Below are 23,190 nucleotides of genomic sequence, written 5' to 3' on the forward strand. Positions count from 1 at the left end.
GAAGCCTTGACTCCTGCCCATCAGGAGTCTCAAGCTTATCAGACAAGTTCAATTTCATAATCTTCTGCAATAGAAATGACCTCAGTCCTGATACTAATAATAGGAATGAGTGCAGGTATTTCCTCACAGGGTGATTTGCCTCTGTTTAATCTCCTACTCAGGACTGTGCCAAGGTTTGGGTCAGGTCTGAAAGCCTTTGTACATACATCACGGAGCTTCAGGCCCATGTAGGAGTGTAGTTTAGAGAAATTCAGATTGTAAATTCTAGCCTTTTCACTTCCTAACCCCACAGCAAGTGTTGGCAGCTGTACTTCTCCATGGCCCACACTCTATTCATGTCAGGGTGAGCCTTTGCTTGCTAAAGCTGAGGCAGGGTGTTGAGTCAGCCAAGCAGCTGATGCGCTACTTGGTGCTTGCCACTATCTTCAGGCCTACAGCTTTCAGACTAGGCAAAGGCAAGCAAGTGAGGCAAATAGATTAGAAACCATTAATAAACTAGCAACAACACATTTTTCATCTTACTCTGGTTTTGGCAGATAAGAGTAAGTTAATTATCAACATCATATTTTCCAAAGAATTTTAAAGAAATATGCAAAGGGGAAACTTTTCTATTATCACTGGTTATGTAGCAATAGTTTTACAATATGAATATTAGCACTAGAAAACTACTGAAAACAGTAGACTGCATTGCTACTTTCTTAAATAAATACAAGAAAACCCTTTTCTTAAAGTTAAAAGATAATCTTCCTTTAAAATGGAGTAGATTTTGAAGAAGAGCAGGATGAGCACATTGGTGGATGCCATGTACTTTTTTTTTTAAAATAAAGTTTTCCTTAACTAACTTCAAATGGTGAATGCAGAAAATTATATAAACCACACCTTAAACACGCTACAGGCGAGCTGACCTGTCTTGTTGCACTTGGTCATGGGCTACCTGATGACTTCGTTCTCTAGTGTCAGTAGTCAGTTTATCTGATGGCAAACACTGTAAGGGAGATGTAATGCAGGCCTATGAATGTCATTTTTTTACATGTATGTTTTATAAGATATTCTAAGAGAAAGCACATTCCATATTATCATACATTAAACTAATCTACTGAATACTTCTGCAGTATTTCCCTCTTTTGGAACTTGAATTGATGAGTGTACACATATTGATGAGGGTACATTGTATTATCCCTTTAATGTATTTCCAGAATAACAGATCTTCCTAAACCCAACTCTGGAATATCTAAGTTAAAGAAAGCTATTTATGAAAATTAGTATTTAGCCTGAAATTAATAACTTAATATCTTTGTATTATTGAAACAGACAAATGTTATATTAGCAAGAAAATAGTTTACTAGTGAACAAAGATAATGTCTTAGTTCTTTAGTGTCTATCATTCTTTCTGAACCAGCCCAATTCCAGAAGTCTAATATTCATGAAATAGGAAAGGAATGGAGGGTTGCACACTGAATCTCCAAAAAGGAATTATTATATTCTCAAGAGAAAATTTGGCAAAGCCTCATTTGACCATTTTCACAATTTTAAATATATATTTATACAATCATTATGTATTTAGAGGTGGTTAACAGATGACAACACTGAATCTACATGATAAATTCAAGATGGAAATTAAATTTTGAAGTGCAATGAATTAATTACAGTAAAATGTACCTGATTAATCATTTTTAGAATTTTAGTTAATTGCTGCCATTACCGTATAAAAATTTAGCATTTTAGACTTTATTTTATTTACATTCCATAGCCATGCCTGACAATGTACCATATAATAGGACACTGGGTAGAATTCACTTTACTGTGGTAGTCTCCTGTAACTTAGATAACATATACTAACCTAAAAATAACAAGATTCTTATGTGAAATCCTTTATTCTAAATCTTAGCTTATGGAAAGGTGAGAGCAATTCTAAGTTGGCCATGGAAAAGAGGCTCTTCTTTTTTTATTGATTTAATTACCCATAAAATGTTTGATTTGTATAATTAAAAGTATTTGCAAATACGTAAATACCATCCAAACTTGTTTTTTTATTGATATAGTTGAACTTTACAACACTGTCATAAAATACTATAAACAGAGCCCAGATAAAGAGAGGAAAAAAAGCAAATTTAAATGTATTAACCAGATTAAAGCATGCGAAAGATCCAATGATAAAAACATTAAATTAATAATATGCCAATAGTGTCTAATTTACCCACTACAGGTTCTTCATATTGTCACAAAAATATTAGTATACATCAATTTGAAATTTGGTGAATGGACTTGATTCCAGATTTATATATAAGATATGATATACCCTTTGCATTTATATGGTTAACTTTACTGGTTGTATTACAGCACATTTAGAGAAATCTGGTATTGGTATAAGTTTACTACCCATACTGTAGTAAATAATGGTTGGAAATGCATTTTCTTAATTTGCTCTGTGTACTTAGAAAGCACTAATAAATTAACACACAGGTCATTGAGGGACCAAAATTCCTTACTATTCACATTAACTTTTCCCATGAAAAGCTTCAAATATAACTCTAATAAAAAAATAGAGTTCTCAAGGCATAAGTTAACTTTCAGCATAATTTACAGAAGCAGATTTAAATAGTCAAGAACCAAGCAAATACTAAAAAATACATATAACTAGGAGTTATCTCTCTTTTCTACCTTGCTATTAAAATATAGAGGCCTCAGCAACAGTTTGAAATGCCATTAGGAGTCCCATAAGCACAAGGGACCACCCAGACAAAGAGATAAAAAAAAGTTTCTTTATTCAAAAATTTTAACATGTTCAGATTCAAATTAAGGGGGTCAGGAGGGTTCCTGTTAATGTTTTCTGTTTGTTTGCCATTATAACTCTAAGTGGGTATAAATTATCCAGAGATATCAGAAAGTCATTTCAGAGCTAGTGTGGCCACTAACAGGACGATCACACTGAATTTTTGGAAAAGAGGTGAAATGGCTTCCACAAAGTACTACTGCCCCTTTAACAAGTAGATGAATCCATTGTGGAGAGAGTCAAGATGCTCCTGTCGTTGGTATAGAAAGGATCCGATGCACTCCATGATCTAAAGTAACAATAAAAGAAAAGTTTGGCTCACCAGGACCTATGTTTTAATTGAGAAAAAAAAAATTCACTCTAAAATTTAGGACTAAAATGCAATTTGAGTTTTAAAATAATCACTAACTGATTACTTTTTGAATGCTAAAGAGAAGTACTTAATACTAGCACTGAATGCCCATTCTATTTGTATTATACAAAAACTTGGGAAAAATAATGCTCTAGTCATCATATAAAAATATTGGGTAAAATTCAGACATTCATTTGCTTTAAAGCAATCTCTATAGGTAGTAAAGCATGAGATGCTTTTAAAATCTTAACAATTCAATAAGAAATAAGTATGTTGCTATGAGTTATGCACAGTTTGACTGAAAAACAACTAGGATGTATTTTGCCATTACAGAAACAAAAAACCAAAAATCCCACTTACCATAGCTTTTGAATAAAGTAGTAGTATGTTTATATTATTGGTAATTTATTTTCAGCTATAAATTCTATTCTAAAGATTTTAGCATAATTTGCTTGAATGCAGTAAATGGTTTATTCAAAGTATCAAAGACACCTGTGGGTCACTAGCGTTTTCACTTGACTAAGAAAAAAATGATCCTTTACTGGTCTGGAAAAGTTAACTACTGTCTGAATGATAAGGCTCTTAAGCAACTTATTACATAATACTTTATTTGCAGCTGTAAACTTAAATTAGCTTGAGGTAATTTACACTAAAATGTCTCAAGATCAAAAGTAGCCTGCCATGCTTAAAACAGACTAACCTAGTCAAATGACAATATTAGGATTATCAAGTAAAAGGAGGCTTTTACGCATGAGACTAAAAGCACTTAATACAGTTTATGTAACTCAGAGTTATAGGAAGAGACTACCATTTAAAATAGCCCCAATCCACCTTCATCAAATATCTTCTGTTTCCTAGAGATGCTAAGTTTGTATAGAGTTAAAGTTTAAATCAATTATTAAGTGAGCACAGCTATAACATATCCTGAAATTTTACAAAGTCGGCAAACAGGAAAACAAACAGCAACTACACCAGTTCTCTAATTTCATTAGTTTTCAGAAAAGCTTGAATAACAGTTACCTTAGTTTAAGAAAGGGCTTCTTCACTACCATCTCTAGCACCTAGAACTGTGTCTGGCACATATTAGGCACCCAGTATTTACAGAATAAATGAATGAAATGAGAATATAAAAATTTCTTAGAGTGAGTATTTATGGGGGAAGTATGCTTTTAACTATAACTTTTAAGTATAATGTAACTACCAACACCACAATTACCTGAATTCAAATGTCCAATTCCAAACTGCCAATATTTTATATTAGTTTTTCCTCTTTCCAACCATTGCTTACACAGAAGAATCTTATTAGGTAAGATTTCCTTCATTTTTTATCTTTTCAAATCACACATGTGCATTCATATGTTAAATATCATTTTTGACAGAACATTAAATACTTGAACTACATATATTAACACCTTTCTATTTAAAAGATAGTTTTGATTAGAATAAAGTAACTGTTGGTAAAATAAATACAAAAAATAACTTATTGCTGAAATATGGCTTTTTAGGATACAACAAAGATATAGTTTACTTTTTAGGGTAAACTATATCTTTTATGTAGTGCCACCATGATGCTCCCTTTGAAACCGAGCTTGCAATATGGCATACTCCTTTGACAACATCAATTAATAAAATGTAAGTAGAATTTCTGTGCCCGGATGGTAAAAATTTAATCATCAGAAAAATCTGTTATGGGGCCGGCCCGGTGGCGCACTGGATAGTGTGCTGCTTGGGAAGCGCGGTGGCGCTCCCGCCCGAGGGTTCGGATCCCACATACAGACCGGTTCCCGCTCACTGGCTGAGCGAGGCGCGGGGGCAACACTGAGGGTTGCGATCTGTTGCCGGACACGGAAAAAAAAAAGAAATATACTCTCTTACAGTTCTGGAGGCCAGACATCCAAAATCAAGATGTTGGCAGGGCAGTGCCCCTCCAAATCCTTAAGGGAAGAATACTTGCCTCTTCCCACTTCTGGTGGCCCCAGGTGTTCCTTGGCTTGTGGCAGGGCAACGCGATCTGTTGCCGGACACGGAAAAAAGACAAAAAAAAAAAAGAAAAATCTGTTATGTAAAAGCAGTAGCTGTATTTCTCAAGTGATGCCCATTACTCTTATGTTTAATATGTCAATGGAACAAATATCCAAAGCCTTCTACATCTTGCAGAGAAGTTCTCAGCCTTGCCCTATCTTTTAAATTAGATATGCAATACAATGTAGAATAGAGGCTGCTCCAAAATCAAAATGGAAATGCCAAACATATTTCACAAATAAAATTATATGTAAAAAATGAAACTCTATATTAAAATGACTTTCAAAGTTTAAATATAATGTTAATGGATCTATGGCAATTTTCATAAAGCCCTTTGAAAAGCACCAATGAACTCTGTGTGTTGTATGATTTTCTCCCCTAGAAAAAAATTAACAGATCTGAAAAGAATCTTTAGATTATTCATCTGAGGAAAAAATGACAATAGTAACCAATAATATAACCTTGGTTGTTGAACAGAACAGGAAAGGCATTATAGTCTGTCAAATTTAATATTAATTACTAAGTTAAAAGTTTTATTAGGAAAATAAAAAAAAATCTCAGAAAAGAATATGGTACAATTTTAAGTGAAAAGAAGTACAGATGATATCAACCACCTTCAAGAGAACATGCCAAAATAAATCCAATAACCCCTGGGGCATATTCAAAAGGGTTAATGCAGCACAAAACAGGCAATGTAAAGAATACTGAGGGTATATTGCCTACATAATTGATATGAAGAAAATGGACATATGTATAAAGCAGAAAAAACTTTTTGGCTCATTTAAAAGTAATTCTAGTTTTTTTAATCATTAGTAAAAATGTATATTGTCATTAAAGAGAAATTTTGTAGAAGTAGAAATTTAAAAAATTCTGTAGAAGTTCTATTGCAGTATCTTAGCCTAACTCCCATCTTGGTTCTGTTCAGTAAAGCTGTGTTATTGGGTAAAATAGTATTATAAATTAGGTCCTTCCGAAACTTCCTTTGGGAAACTTGCCAGTCTAGGTATATGACAGAGCTATTTTCTTATAATGCATTTTATAATACAATTGTACAAGTCATAATAAAATTTCAATAAGTTTACTTGCTCATAGTAATCCTTTTATGTGGAATGAAATAACTACAAAATGTATCAAAGCATTATGAAAATATTTTGGGTCACATGTTATAATCAAGTTGGAATAAATGGAGACTTAAACCATAGATATTATATTAACATAGAAATGCTATTATAAATTCAACTCTACCAAAAGACATGACCATAGCTACCCAAAATTTATGATACATGAATGATATCATACTCACCATTTTTAAAAACACAAAGCTAACCAAATATTAAAAACTCTTTTATCAATAGATAAGAGTAGTGCTTCCTCCACCCTTTGTTCCCTACTCCTGGGAGACTTCCCAACCTTTTCCAAGCCATGGCACACATAGCGAGTGATAATATTCACATGTTACATTGGGGACAATGGAAAACAACATCTATCCCTGCCCATCTGTAACTGTTCATGCACCCCAGTGCACTGCTGCTCGGATTCTGGAAATATGATATCATTCACATAAAGAACACCAAGTATAGAAAAAGCTATTTTTACTCTCTAATAGCCCCTAAATGATATAACTCTTAAGGAAATGTATGAAGAAATGAATCCATTTCATTTTTAAATGAATTTTAAATGGCATTTACCAAGAAATGGGTTTTGCTGTGGTCCACAAAAGCAAGCACTGTGATAAATCTAATTCAAGACACAGATTTGGGAGGAGACAAAATGCTAAGATTCTTCTAATCCATAATTTAAAGAGCTTGTTCTAACTTAGAAACTTTTAATTAGAAAATAAATACCAAGCAAAAGAAACTTAAAAACTACAATTCATTTCAAAACTTCATTACAGACACGAGAAGGGGTAGAGGAGGAGAAATACAGCCTTTTGTGTTTATAAATACCTCAAAGCCTCAAATGAATGACAAGAAAATAGAAAATATACATGAAGAATAAGAAAAGCAAAGCCTTTTGACCTCATTGTTATGTGGAGATTATTTTGTAAAGACAAAAAGGAAAAAAAAAAAAAGGCAAGAAATAAAACAGTAGTACAGGTACAATTAAAAAAGAGTTATATAAACCAAGAGAGTACTACACACACTCCTATTCATCACATTTTAGAAAGATTATAAAACAAAATTCTTTGTTCATTAGATGAAAAGTCTCTTCAAAGGTGCTTTCTTTTCCTTTGTGAGTGAAAGAAACCCCTACCCCAAAGCCACAAAGTGAAATCTACCATCAGAGTGCTAATAAATAGAAGACCACCTGCTTCAGATGGTAAAACCAGCTGCTGATTATTACATATCTTAGAGCTGCAGGTTCATCCTGACTCAGTTTATAGGCTACTCATCTGCAGCAAAGGTTACTTAGAGAAATTTCACACCTGCTGACATGGGTCGGACTGCATCTTCCTATAACTCGTTCCAGCATTCTTCCAATAGATGCGCACGCTGTTTCTCCTTCTGGGAAACAGCACATGGAGTCCAAGCACTTGATACCTGAATTTGTTTCAGTAAGCTAGAGGAGTTGAAGCAGAAAAAAAATTATTTGTTTATAGATTTGGACTTCCAACAAGCATTTAAAAAATTATAAGAAGCACTTTAAAACAAAAAGTAATGTATACAAATATAGGTTTTTATATAATATATAAAATGTATGAAAGGCTTTAATTTAACAGAATATAATCACACAAAAATGTTTAAGGGCCTTGTTTCCTAAATTAGAGGTCTAGTAAAATAATTATATAAAAATAAGTAGCTGGATGTTATTTAATTCTGCAAAAATTTAGGATTTTAATATCTTATTTTAGTAATTTATTATGGTCAAAATGATTTTTATCAACCACTCAGACACTTAATGAATTGTAATTCTTCTTGGAGTTTTTGTTTACGTGAAATGCTACTGTAATTTAAATTAAAACATCTAGCAATTGAGAAAAGCAAAGTATGACTATTTTGAAGACTGGGAAATAACAACCAGGTAGGAACTAATCCCAATCTTCAATAATAGTAACAGCCACAACAACAACAATAATAGTAGCATGCACTTTATGTAGTGTTTGTTATGTGCCAAGTTCTAAGCACTCTACATATATCCACTCCATAATTATCTTTGAAAAAAGCATCAGTTACCTTAAATTACTAAACAGCTATGAAGTACCAACCATGCCCATAATCAGCTTGTTTTGTGTTTTAAAAGTTAACTTATGGCACATTGACTAAAATTTATTAAACAAGTGAATAAGTACTACTATTAAGACTTAAAATTGAATTAATCTGTGAAAGTATTCAAGATTTATGTTGATCCAGGTATAAACAGCCCAGCAAGACAACTGAATTCCATACAACTAAAAACTTTAATTATGTTAAAATGAGAGGAAAAAATGGTATGACCACATAGCTCAATGAATCCCAACCCTCGTTTTGCTAGTCAAGGGTGTTCCTAAATTTCTCAAGGGTTGTCATTTAAAAAAACATATTTTAATTCACTTTCCTTTACATATGTAACATCCTGCATAACAAATCTTTTAAAGATATAGAGAACAATAAAAATAAATTCATTAGAGGGTTGCACCTCCACAAAGGTTGGGAATCACCATGTGCCGCGTGTAGGCATGGCAACAGAGGACATTTGTGGGGACGCACACAATGGACAGAAGAGACGGATGTGGTGGTATGAAAATAACCTGGCATTCTGAACGTAAGTAACTGGGTGAGGTCCTGCAAGATCCACGCTTGCCCAATACCGAGCAGAGAAAGACAGAACCTGGTTCCTGTTTGGCAACTGCTCGATTGCACCAATGTCCTAGGATCTGCTAAGCACTGAGAAACAGCTAAACTTTACTTGTTCTTTCATTACAGTACCCTTGTTTTAGGACTGTTTAGGGCACTGTTTCTTAAACTGTGTTTTGTGAGATGTTTACAGACATTTCACGAAAAAAGTTTCTGTGACCAATTAGGTTTGGGAAACACTAATTCAATAAAGTTCTAAACAGACTTTTTAAGTAAAAGACTGTCAGTAAGTGAGGATGCATGGTCAGTCTCCCGGGGGGAAGCCTGAGTTATCATAATTCTCTGACTTATTTTCTCAGTAAACTCCCTACCCACACTCCCCCTCCCACTGCCCAAATCAGGAAACATCAGTCAACAGAAGGAGGAACATGAATATTCAGAGGAATAGTTAGGGAAATGCTGGTTTAGGTGACAGGATTTTATCAGTTTCCCAGTTTTTTCTTTGGGCTCCCCTGATCCAGTTTCCCTCAATCTCAAAATTGCTCCCACATGCTCAAAGGATAAAGTCCAACACCTGAAGAGGCCTTGAATGTGCTTTCTAACCTGACCCCAGGCTGCCTTTCCTGCTCTACTTTCCTGTGCAGTCTCCACACCAGCCAGCCAGACAGTGTTCCCTGCCTGGGGGCTCGTGCCAAGGCTTGTCACCAATTAGGGTCAGAATGCTGACCCCTACACCACTATTCAGTTTAAATCCCACCATCTCCATGAAACTTCCCTCACCTCTCTGACTATGAGTAATCTCTTTCTCTCTGGATTCTATTCCACTGCTTGTTTGCATCACTTAAATTCAACTTATATTTATTGAGCAAGGTACTGTGCCAGTTCCCACAGAGGATAGCATCTCTGCTCTCAGTCTAGTGAGTTAAGGGTAAAGAAAAAGGTGGGAGAGGAGACAAGTCAGGAACAAATAATAACAGCAGTTATTTTAATTCAGTGCTTACCATGTATGTGCCAATAACTATGTAAGATGCTTCTCATGGATCGCCTCATGTAAAACATACAACAACTCTCTGGAATAGGCATCATAATCATCTCCATTTTACAGATGAGGAAGCAAAGAGGTTAAGACTTTGTTCAAGGTCATCTACTCCAGCTGGGGGTCAAGTCTTGGTTTCTTTGATTCCAGAGCCCAAACCTTTTTACCATGCCTCCCTACTGCCTTGTCTTATAATTATGGCATGAGGCAGACTACTCAGAAAAGAGGGAAAGCCCAAACCCAGCTGTTGTTGGTGATACTGGTGGGAGGGCATGAACGATTTGATGAAAAAGATGGCATTTGAAATACATCTTGAAGGATTTCAATAGCTGGAGATGGGAGAGAAAGAATATTCCAGGCTGAGCTAAGAATGAGTGTGAGGGCAGAGTATGATGTGTATTCAGCACAAGCTTAACCTAAGTGTAAGGGAGTAGTGGTTACTATTGCCCCTTTGCAAAAAGTCCAATATGACTCAAAGTATGACCAATGGATTAGTGTTGATTTGTAAACACTGTTACCGGCCATGAAGAGTTACGTGTTTCTGGTCTGTGAGAGTAAGAAAATTTTATAGCAATTTGACACAATACTTGAATCCAACAATAATTTAAAACTGGGGCTTATTTTATGTATCTTTTAAATTTCACTTTCCTAGTGATTTGTTTTTATTGTATTTATAAGTATTTGTCCATGATGGACTGGAAATTAAAAACAAGAAAATAAAACAAAAAAACAGCAAACTGGTCCTTCACCACATTTATATGGGGAGCAATGAACTAAACCAGAAACTCAAGTGAGCAAGGATCTTGTATGGAAATTCTTAGTTTAACTTGTGCTTTGCTGATAGCTGGTGCTCAGCCAACTGATAGGGATTCATTAGATGACATCCAAAAGGTCAGCAGCGTTTGAGGATATCAATGTGCAGAACACTGCTTAGGTCTGGATCTGACTTTAGGTGTAATTATCTTACTTTGCATTCCTCACCTTTCATTTTAAAACCTAAAGATAGGTATTAAATTACGGACAACCCAATATAGAGAGTAAACATCTTGAAATGTCAAACATATTATAAAGAAATGACCTATTCAGGTCACTTTTTAACTAAACAAAATGTATTTCCTTTTTTCCCTAAAGAAAAAAAAGACCCCAGCTGCTTTGAAAATGCAGAATGGTGGTTAGCTGTATATCTGTCAAGCTATCCAAAGAAAATGTGACACTGTACTCTAGAAAACCTCCAAGCTTTACTACTTTCCCACACACACATCTTTGATCTTCATGTTCAGGAACTGGGAGCTCAGCCAGCATACATGTAGCCATAGCTGCCAGTATAACTGCGGGGTGGGAATGGAGTGGAGCATTTAGATCTCATTTCATTCAAAGTAAGGAGAGGGAATCATTCCTTTTTTTATTTTATTTTTTGGACTACCTATAAATACTAGAAAAGAAAAAATACAAAGTAATGGGAGTGAGACCCTACCTGCTGGCATCAAGAAGTAACTTTTAATTTACCAAAAGTTTTGATTTATTGGTAAGCCTCACTCTTCACCCCTTGCTTCTCAGGAACAACCACATAACTTAGAGCTAGAAGGGCTGCCAAGTTAAACAACTATGGATATTTAACATGACTATGCATGGGTAATAAAAATCTTCATCTTTATAGAACTTGCCTTTTGAAATAAATTCTGGCTCACTGCTCTTATTTCCATGATTTTCATATCAATGACAGTGAACACTTAGAAGTTTCTCTCATTGCTGATACAAAATATCTTCCTTAAATCTTACAGATTTCCTTCAGTTTTATGAAAGTTAGAAAACTGTCTTACATTTCTAACATTTTGTCCCTCCTATGACATCTTATCCTATCAAATCAAATAAAGTTTTTTTTTAAAGTTTAGATAAGAATTTTCTTTTTTTTTTTTTCGTGACCGGTAAGGGATCACAACCCTTGGTGTGGTGTCACCGCACTGCGCTCAGCCAGTGAGCGCACCGGCCAGTCCTATATAGGATCCGAACCCGCGGTGGGAGCGTTGCTGTGCTCCCAGCGCCACACTCTCCCGAGTGTGCCATGGGGCCGGCCCCTAGATAAGAATTTTCACAATATTAACCATATTAGGTCTTTTGCCCTTAAAATTGTTTTATATACTGGATAATCAAGCTGAGAACATTGCATAGCCTTAAAGGAGGTATTTGCAAAGAAGCCTTAATCTGTAATTATGAAAAATAAATAAATAAATAAAAAGAGGTTTGGATTTAAGAAAATGTTTTTCTTTTAAATGTGAAATAAAATAAACATAAAATATTACTGATTTCCAAACTTGGTCAAAAATAAAAAAAATCCCTAAAATAAGTAATAGCTTCATTTCATTATTCAGAATTGCAATGGAGATTGCAAAATAAATAAATAAAAAGAGGTTTGGATTTAAGGAAATGTTTTTCTTTTAAATGTGAAATAAAATAAACAAAATATTACTGATTTCCAAACTTGGTCAAAAATTAAAAAAATCCCTAAAATAAGTAATAGCTTCATTTCATTATTCAGAATTGCAATGGAGATTGCCATTAAGTGATGGCATTTGGATAACTGGCATATTACTTAAGGCCTGTTTCTAAAACATGCTTCAAACTCATATTCATTCCTCTAAATTCCCTTCTCTCTTCCCTTCTCCCTATGTAAAATATATGACAACTTTAAAAGATAGTTATAAATATAAATAGAATACCTCCATATTATCTTAGGGATTTCTGGAAAGGAGAAGATTTCTGTATGTGTTGCCTAAATTTAATCATAAAAATAAGCATATGATAAGAATTATATGTATTAGGTAAGCTTATTTTGAAAATTTGGCTTATTCTTAGTTTCAAAAGAGACGGAAGCCCCTTTATTTTAATGATGTACTTATTCTGTTACATAAATAACAATATATTATAACCAGGAATTTGTAGTTTAGGTGAGGAAGAGTATCACTATCTGTGAAAAATGATAAAATTCCTAAATTTAATGCAGAGGGTAAATTAATGTCACAAGGTATAAAAGAGAAAATTCACTTATCACTCCTTTGCAAAAGTAACCATAATAAGACCCCTGTTATTTAATGGTAGCATTTTAAGAACCCAGTTCTCAACTGTATTGTACATTTTAATGAACACATTACAGCAAAGCAGCACCAGATCCATGTCCTATGAAATATCTACTTAAACCCAAACTCTGGGGAACTTATATCACAGAGGACATAATTTTATAGTTTTCGTATAGTCAGGTCTCAAGTGAATTATCTGCTTTGTAGTCTATCCAGGGCATAGTATAAATCCTGGACAGTTCTTGCTCTTTACCCAGCAAGCTCTTCACATGAGCTTTCCTTACAGCCCAAAGTGTATTAAAAAACTAAACATCTTTCCATATCAAAACACGATACAAGATGAATATATTGTAAATATAATAATAAGAAACATTCCAAAACAAAATAAAAATTCAGTTAATAGTAACTGAGAGTTGATTAATTAATTTTCCATTTAGGGCTAAAAAAATCTAATTTTAAAAATATGTCTTACAGAATAATTCAGTTTCTTAAAATTGGTATACCTGTTCCATGGTCTGATTTACAGTGTAGTTAAAAGATTTAAAGTCCTCAAGTGGCTTTGCTTTGAAGTTTTGCCATTTGCTTATCCTGGATGAGACAACAGCATCTTCTTGACCAGTAATTACAATAAACAAAATGGCAAGTAGCCCAAGTAAAAATATAACTATTAGTGGTAGAAACTGTCATCCTTCATAATTACTAACAATCAAAATATTCTGCATATCCCAATTAGATCTAGAAGTGGTTGTTAGGATTTATTCTTCAAGAGGGGAGTAAATCAAGCCCTTATCAATTCATATTTTTTGTTATAAAGATACAACTATGAAAACTCATGAAAAGAAAGAACTGAGAAACGGGATCAAGGGTTTGGATCCCCTTACCAGCCAGCTGCCAAAAAACAAACAAACAAGAACTGAGAGGTTGTTGAATATCAGTCAACAGAAAATTACTCAGTACTAAGTCTAATTACTCATTCATTTGATCATTCAACTTAACAGGTAGGCTTAGATAAATAATTAAGTGTCTAACTACACTGAGATGTACACAATGATACACAACTACAACTTCAAGGACGAAAAATGATTTCAGAAATAATAGAGATAGCATGACATTTTCAAAAGAAGTGAAAAGGAATAATTTATTGAATGTAAGACAATAGGTTCTAAAAATACCTTACTAGGTTAGAATTTGAGGTGAAGTATGACTTACTGCTGTAACTACAAACAAAGGTTAATAAAATCTTCAGGGATGGACATACGAAAAATGTAAAGACCACAAAGAAGGAAAACAGACCAGAACAACATATGAAAAACAACAAAGGAATTGGTAAAGTAAAAATGGAAATGTCACGTCAGTTCTCCCATGGCATGACCCAAGCATGAGAACTTAGCGGATGAGTCCCCAGGAAGGTCCAGCGCAGTACTACCTAGTGCACGCAACAACTGTCCTGCTGGCTGCAAGCCTCAGCTAGCAGGTGCCTACTGTCCTCCCCTCTGTGCTGGCTTTCAGCAAATTCATATGCTGAGCTGACTGAACCCTTATCTTCTTCCATCTGGAAGGACAAAAAGCAACAAGTCTCATATTACAGAATGATACTCTCTCTATATATAAGTTTAAAATCAAAGCAACAAGTTGGGTCCACAATCTGTGAGGCACAAATGAATGTTCACACTATACCACATTTACTGTCACAAGAGAGGGCTACAGTAGGAGCTTCTTAAAGGGAACATAAAGCATACAAAACAAAGCCACGATTTTCTAGTGCACAAAGCTCTTGCTAAACATGAATTATAGCTAAGCTAAAACCAGTTTTCCTTCAATAAAATTGAATTTCTTCTATTAAATTCATTGCCACCAAGATTTTGGGTTCTTGTCCAATTTCTCACTTCTCACGCTTCCTTCTCAGAAGACTTCTCTAACAGGACTTGAGCAGAGTAGAAGGATCACATGGCCTTATGAATGTTAGACATGTGTTATTGGGCTTGACTTGGTTTTATTTGTTAACAAAATAAATTTAATTCTTAATTTGAAATACATTTTTAGTGAGGTTCAAAAGATTTATAGGAATTTCAGTTCTTTGTTTTTTCTGTATTTGTATTAGAGACCTTCTAAGGAAGTTTAAAAATGTGCCCATAGCCTTCCTTATTTTAACCTTTCTTAAATTATAAGATGTCCTCAATGAATAAAAACCAAATTTTGCCTCATCTCTTCGTGTTTTCTCGGGTTTAGGATTGACGAATAATTATTTCTATAAAGAAATGCTATGGCAAATTTCTTACATAAATAAAAAATAAGCAGTAGATTCATTGGTTTCAAGAGTAAAGTAAGTTTATGTGAAGACAGTTTAACAGCTTTGCCTATAATACAGGAAAGGGAAAAATACTCAAAATGAGCTTTTTTAAAAACTAAAATGAAAATTGTTAATAGTTTTGTGTAAATGGTTCTTAAGAAGTACAAATCTGATTACAGACTTGAAAGCTCTTAAAAATATCTGATATCTACACAATTTTCCTCTCAGTCACAAGAGTAAACAGCTCACACCCATGGAGTATAGCTCAATGTGGTTTAAAAACAAGATGTGCAGTATTCAAAATTCACAGGATGCATCAGCAGAGAGATGTACATGGGCACTTGTTTTCCATGCAGCTATGAACAAATGCCCACCGAGTAGTCACTCACTGCTCATTTGAGTAACTGTTATTTCTGCTTGGCTTTCGGCTGGGCATAGTGTTTCTTCTATGTTCTTCTTTGATACTGATGGTGAGTAAGTAAATAGACCACAGTATGTAAAAATCACCATCTGATATGTGAATGACCTGGAGATCTAGAAAAGTGAACTGATTTGGTTAGTACATACTGGGAGTAGCACCAACGGGGGCCTTAGCATTCAGTTCTGCTGCTCCCTGAACAGTGCTCTCTTCCCTTTATTACACCATCTGACCGGAGAATGGCTATCTGACCAATATATCTTGCTCTCATTGTGATCTTTCACAGATAAATGTAGCTTACTACTTTATTACAGTATTACAGAGCCTGGTATCTTTTTGATTTATGATCTCCTTTCCCCATTCTTTTGAGTCCAGTATTGCTTAAAAAATGTGGCTTGGTTTAAGACAACATGATATGTGAAAACATGATTTCATAAATGTGATTATTCACAATGCAAAAGTTATCTTCATTTGACAAAAAGAGTTATCCAGAGTATTCTTTTAAATAATGAGCTTTCCTATTGCCTTAGAATCAAATAATTAGATGTTCAAAAATATGATAGATACTCACTGTTTTCAGAAAGTCACCTACTGGTAAAATTGTGATACTCGTATTTGGCTCAACCAAAAGTGAAGGCAAATCTTCAAGTTTGTTCTGAGTTTAGTTCTTGTTTTAAACGTGAAATTTAGTTGACATCCACTTAAACACTCATTTGTATATTCATCTATAATTATTGCACCTTTGTAATTTAAAGTAGAATATTTAAAAAATCTTGAAGCTATTTAGTAAAAAACCCAAAAGGTTTGGTAAAACTTTGAAGTAGCTCAAAATTACGAACTCAAAGAGTTACATAAAAGGTTAAGTGGTGCTTTGTCAAAGCATTAATTTGATCAAGTGAATATAAAAAAATTAAAAACCCAAGAAAAAAGAATTAAAAAATTAAAGAATATAAAATTGTTAAAAATAGTTAAATGATTAAGAATCCATAAGACATGACAGGACAAGAAATTAAAAAGTGCAAAAACTAAAAAATTTTAGTTATATTATTTTTCCCCTTCAAATCATACTGGAGTTAAACTTAATAGTTTGGTATCTTAATATCAAAAGTTTGTTCAATTTATAGATGCACTAAATAATAGCAAGAATATAAAATACTTCAGCAGCCATTACAGTGTACAAACACAAATACGCACATGTATTTACAACACAGATAAGGCAAGATTTAAAAATGGGCAACTCTCACTTCCAAGTAACTACAACTTAAATTACTCAACATGCAGCAGCATTCTTAAATATGAATAACATGACAAGCAGAAGCATTAGAATTGTGCTAGAAAAAGTAGTTAAGGTGTAAAAATATATAATAAGGTACAGATCTCTGTCCTGTTACCATGCTGAATTTTCATCTGAATTTTCTTCTCAAAGAAGAAATGGATATATTTTTTAGGTTTTAATATATATATTAATAAAGGTCAAATTAGTCAGAGACAGAGCTGTGCTAACAAAAATGCCCGAGTCTTTATTCATGCCTCTGCCCATCTTTTGGATATTGTTTAAATGAGCTTTAGCATGCAGAATAGTTAACGAGGTTCTACTCCTCCTCTACCTAAGTTTGCTCAGCTGATTCCTTGCCCTTGACAATGGCTGCAGTGCGATGAACTCGTCACTTAAAGCAACTGTGTTGGAGTACATCTATAAGTGGACAGAAAAGGAACGGGACACGCAAGAAGTCAGTGAGCTGTATTCGTCACCTAAGAGACAGACATAGGACAAGCCTTTCCTACAAGAGTAGGAAATATCATACATGGTACACAAACATGACTGACATTTGTAGCACTGTTGGTTTTGCCATCAAAAGAATTTATTCTTCATTCTTAACACAACATTGTTATTCTGAAGAAAAACAAAGCTCAGAGTAAATGCTAACAACTCTTCTTTTGATATGATTTTTCTTGCTACTTTTGGTAAGTAATGAAGTAGCTGACAACTTTCTAAGCATCTCTCCATCATCTGAAATTGTAAGTGACAGAATAAAGCTGAAATAATAATGGTTATTGCCTTATCAAATGAATAATGTTACATATGAGATTTGAATGACTATATACTGTTTCAGTAAAAATAAAAAACCCAGCAGGCTAGAAGATCCCTATGTGGAAGTACAGATTTCCTTCTTGGATTAGACCATCTAGAACATTCAGGTTAAGTCATTTGAAAATAAATCTAGTGAGCCAGAAAGGAAAATTATACTGGATTTCACACGCAGATAAATGATTGATTTACTGTACATTCCATTTTTAAATTAATTTTAACTCATGGTAAAAGAACCAAAATATATATAAGTACTTTAAACTTTTTTCTTGTCTAAAGGCTCACCTAAGGTACCAAATATTTCCTATGTAATCCTTTAAAAAGAGGATACAGAAAAGGCAACAAAAACCAATATTAGCACTTTTTATATCATTAAGAAATCTCTATGAAAATACATCATAAGTTTGCAAATGCTCTGCCTAACATAAAATTTCTAAGGATAAATGTAAATAAATCTGATTATTTATGATAAATTATTTTCCATAAAGCTCTAGAAAAAGTATAATACAGAAGGTATTAATAATACTATTCTTTTACTATAAATATTTATCTCTGAAGATTAGAAATTAAGATAGGCAAAGCTTTCTGATACATACTTCAGTAATATACTGCAGAACAGAAAAGTCTGTCCACATTGGTATATTCATAGGCAGATAGAGTAATCAGAGTATGCAAATTTCTTCAGCCCCATTTGGAGATCAGTATCACAGATTCTCATCTCATCACATTTATAGTAACTTTTTAACTGAGGACTTACTACATACAGGCTTAGTGTCAGGTGCTTCATTTTACTCTAACAATCATATAAGGTATTAATATTCTGACTGTACAGAGATGGAAATTGAGGCTCAGCAAAGTGACTTGTCAAGGACAAGTCAACAAAGCAAATAAAGAAATTTTGTTGATATGGCCAAATGAAATTAAAAACAATGCACTGTTTAGAAATTCTAACTCAAATCACTAAATACTTAGGGAGCACTTTTTCTATTTGTAGGATGAACATACAACTGAATTTCCAAATTTAAACAAAATTTGCTTGGCATGTAGCAAACATGTTAGAAAAAAATCTCAATCTGGGCAGAACTAAATGATCAATAAACTCAGCATTTACCAGGGCATTAAGAGTTGATTATAATATATTGAGAGTACATACCCAGTACTACGGTATAGGTAAAAGGACAAATAAAGATAGATTTCTAGCTCATGTACTAGTCAAATCTACCAAAAAGGCAATTTTCAATTAAGTAGTTAACACTTGTGTGTTTGAACATTCTTCCATTTAATCCTTATCAGAAAGGTAATGAAGGAGACGTTTCTATCATAACTTTAATAAATGAAGAAACTGAGACTCTTAAGTTACAGAGCTAACAGGTGGCAGAGCTGGGATTTGTACTGAGATCTATCAGGCCCCAAAGACCACATTTTTAAGCACTATGTAACATATTGTTAATATGTGCTATAGTTTAACAATTATTTAATAAATATTTAGTGAGAGAATATATTTTATAAAAATCCTTCTGTAAAAATTACTTAGGTTAAAGAACTTATTTCATGCTCTTTTATTGAAAATATCACCTGAAAAAATATTACTCAAATTCTAATGTTTCTAATGAGATGGCTATATATCTTAACTATATGTATCTGCTAGAATGCTGTGATTACATTATTAAACACATATTTACTATTATTATCTGGATATAACTTGATCGTTTTATGTTTAAAAACCTAGAGTTTTATTAATTACACAACTTTAGAAAAATTATAATTTATCAGTAGTCATAAAATTAACAGAAATAATAAGAAACAACTTTAAAAATGTCACAATTTAACAATGTTTATATTGTAAAATACTTGATACAGGAACAGGTAATTTTCCTATTTTCTGATATAAACAAATTATGACAGCTATTCATCATTAAAGACCCCTAAATAAAAAGATATTGAATATAAAAAGTGATTACCTGTGCCTTTTGAGTACTTGTAGGATGGAGCTGTCGGTCAAATACTTTCTTTACAACATCAAGAAATAGACACGTAACAACCATGATGATTATGGCAAACCAAGCAGAACCACTTGATAGGAGTTGAATAAACACAAAGTACATATTCTGGGAGCCCAAAAATGGCCTGCCAAGAAAGACAGTGGGCTTAATAAAAGTGGAAACTGAAATACTTAAATCAAGATACCATATAAACACACTCCATTTGAAGGTAACAATTTTAAAAGTATTCCAGGAAAATGCCTTCAAAATTGAAATCAGTATAATTTAATTAATAAAATAACTAATAAAACAAGATAGACTTTAATTGTTAAAAATAAAACCCAATTTAATTATTTTCAATAACAATTATAGTTTTTATTAGCAGGAAAATAGCAAGTAGTTGACTAGGTAACTGTATCTTAGTGGTAGGATATCAAAAAAATAACATAGTAATAAAGACTTAAGAGACCAAGCGAAGCAAGAAAAAGTACAAAACAAAATATTTTCTACTGAGCAATTAAAAAACTGATTACCCAAATATTATACTGAAAGCTTTAGTCAGAGGCTTTTCTTCAAAAACATATTTTAAATAAATGCACTCATAAATACTAGTTCTACATAGAAGTAGGTATTGTAAAGATATTCTTTTTGGGTTTTTCAAAAGAATATGGGGAAATGTAGAAAGAAATGGAGAAATAAAGAGGGTTATAAACGAACACAGAAGAATATCCTTTAGTGACCCTAAATGAAAATTAATGTTTAGCTAATCCAAGTTTTCTTTGCCTACCTTCAGAAGTTCTTTGCCTGATAAATGGATCAAAGGTACAGCAGGCAAATATAAATAAATAAATTCTCCGAAAGAGAGACTTTAGTTGTCCATCACTTACCAAAGAATCCTAGGAGAAGCATTCATTTTTAGTCTGTCAGAGTAGCTAGCTGACTGTCTGATTCTACCACTGAAGATGAAGCATACTATTTAACCTTGAGAGAGAAGTTAACTCAACAAAGTTTAACAACTCTATGTCACTTATTTTATTGCACATATTAATAAATATTTTGGAGGTAATATAGTTAGTGTAAGGAAAATTAATTATGAAGTAAGATAATTGGGTTTTAAATCCTGGCTTTGCTACTTTTAAGTTTCCACATGGAAAAAAATGGGAATAATAAGATTATTGTGATAAATCAACATAATATATAAAACATCCAGAAGATAGCAGGTAGTCAATAAATTTTAGTTTCTTTTTTTCCCTCCATATCAGTAAGATCAACTGAATGAAGTGAACTAATGATTAGGATAGGGTCTCAAAACTATTCTGAGCAGAATTTGTTTATAATTAACCTATCACAATAAATGTTTGTTCTAGTTGAATCAATATAATTAAAATACAATACAGTCACTCACCAGAGAATCCCTCCATAAAACAAAGAAAATACGAAATAAAATATAATAGATCCCCAGGTAACAAGATGGTTGATCCAAGTCCAAAAATGTGTTTCCAAAGCCATCTGAAAAAAAAATTTTTTTTTAAATCCTTAGAAATATAAAATAATCAAACTATAACCTCTCAGATAAAACTCAAGAATAAAACATATTAATTATAAATGTCTAAAACTCTCATGGCATAGTCCCTCAGTAGATAAATATTAATAAAAGGGTCCTTGTATGAAATTGAACAATTTCAAGTTTACAGTATTTTTCTTCTGTGAGGAAGCAGCATTGAAATTTCATGTGATTACTCTATTCTCAACCTCATGGCATAAAACAAATTGTATTATCTTGCACTATATACAGAGAAGCAAAAGTTCAGAGATTTTTATTTGACCATAAAAATAAACTGAGGCTTTCCAAAATAATGAGCTTAAAAATATTTTTTTGACAAAAATTTAAATGAATTATTAAAATAGCAATTACTGAAATTACTTATTACTAAAAAAGGAAAAGGGAAAAATATCTATCGATGACTAAAGAAATGAAGAAAATTAATGCTAATTATACAAACACAAAATGTTTTCATGTTTCTAATGTCAGTACTATACCTTTACTGTGACTGTAATAACCATGACCGTGAAGACCAAAGTGCCAAATGTCCAGTTTCCAAACATCTAAACAGAAAGAATAAACTATTACATTATTTGTTAACATGATGTTAAATCAGATGTAAGGTAAAAAACAAGCTCATTCGCAACTAAAAATCACTTGATTTAAACCAATTACATTTGAAATGGGTGACTATTAATAAATTTAAAAGAGTACACAAACCATTATTATGCTTATTATTATTATGCACAAAGATCCTTTGGATAACATTATCAGATTGGAGACCCAAAGTTGGGTTCAGAATTGTGTGGTACAGACTGTTTTTAGTTAGAATGCTGTAATTGTTAATGGATGTTTTATTCCTGTCATACACTAAAAATAATGAAACCCTCTTCAATCACAATTATTTTCTGAAACCTTTCCAACCAGAAGTTACAGCAAATCACTTGCCACAGAATTTCTGGACACAGCCTATGTACAGCAGGAAAAAAGAAATTGACACTTAAAACCAGTATCTGAAAGAAAAAATAATGGCCAGTGGAAATACTACTCAAAGGATTCCATGTAAAAATTCAGTTAACGCCTGTCAGAAAGAAAGTATTCCCTTGGGCTTTATAGCCAAAACTTAACTAAGGGTGTTAAACATGCAGAATCCCCCCCAAAATCAGGATTTTATTTCCAAAAGTAAGAACACAACCAGAAGTTTACATTAATTTATTTCACAAAGTAGTCAAAATCTTAACACTGGTTTAAAAAAATTATTTAAAAGGCTCTTTTTTTTTTAAATTACAGATTTCTAACAACTAGCATTTACTTGACAAATTACTTAACCTCTCTGTATCTCATTTTCTTCATTTGTAAAATGAGAATAAATCTCACGGTTTTCTATAAGAATTAGGGTATACAAAAAGGAGTGGGTACCTGGTATATAATAAGCAATCAGTAAATAACAGTTAAATTGTTAACAATGAAATATCAATTAACTTTCCTTTGAGGGTATTTTGGAAGTTTATTCGTCAAAAGAAGAATGGAAAATTCATATTGAATCTGTGTTTATTTTCCTGCTTTTGTCATCTCTAGAAATGACCCAGAATACTGAAAATCAGTGGATCTCAACTTAGCTCTTGAAGGGCGAATTTTCTCTTTCAGAGCTATGAGGACAGATTCTTTCATGTATCCAGGGGACCCGGGCCTGGAAATGGTAACATTAGTACATGCCTATCTCCTTTACTATCTGTTTTTACTGGGCCTAGATTGAAGCCTGTTACGTGGTTATCTTCCTCAGAAGCGCAGAAGGATTTAAGGCTTCCTCTTGCACAGGCCCTATTCAATGCCCTACA

At 33.1% G+C, this 23,190-nt stretch overlaps 1 protein-coding gene across 1 annotated transcript in view; it reads right to left on the bottom strand.

The window, feature by feature from the left end:
• Positions 1-2,010: 2,010 nt before the first annotated feature.
• ATP11B (ATPase, class VI, type 11B) overlaps positions 2,011-23,190 on the bottom strand; it is a 94,575-nt gene continuing 73,395 nt past the window's right edge. Inside the window, exons 21-25 of the mRNA XM_008572235.1 lie at positions 21,850-21,915; positions 21,215-21,318; positions 19,789-19,954; positions 7,573-7,706; positions 2,011-3,062 (exon numbers count right to left, since the gene is read on the bottom strand). Coding sequence (XP_008570457.1) covers positions 2,981-3,062; positions 7,573-7,706; positions 19,789-19,954; positions 21,215-21,318; positions 21,850-21,915 — 552 coding nt within the window. The 3' untranslated portion in view covers positions 2,011-2,980. The remainder of the gene's footprint in view (positions 3,063-7,572; positions 7,707-19,788; positions 19,955-21,214; positions 21,319-21,849; positions 21,916-23,190) is intronic.

The sequence above is a fragment of the Galeopterus variegatus genome, unplaced genomic scaffold, assembly GCF_000696425.1.
Source record: "Galeopterus variegatus unplaced genomic scaffold, G_variegatus-3.0.2 Scaffold766, whole genome shotgun sequence".
Classification (NCBI taxonomy): Eukaryota; Metazoa; Chordata; class Mammalia; order Dermoptera; family Cynocephalidae; genus Galeopterus; species Galeopterus variegatus.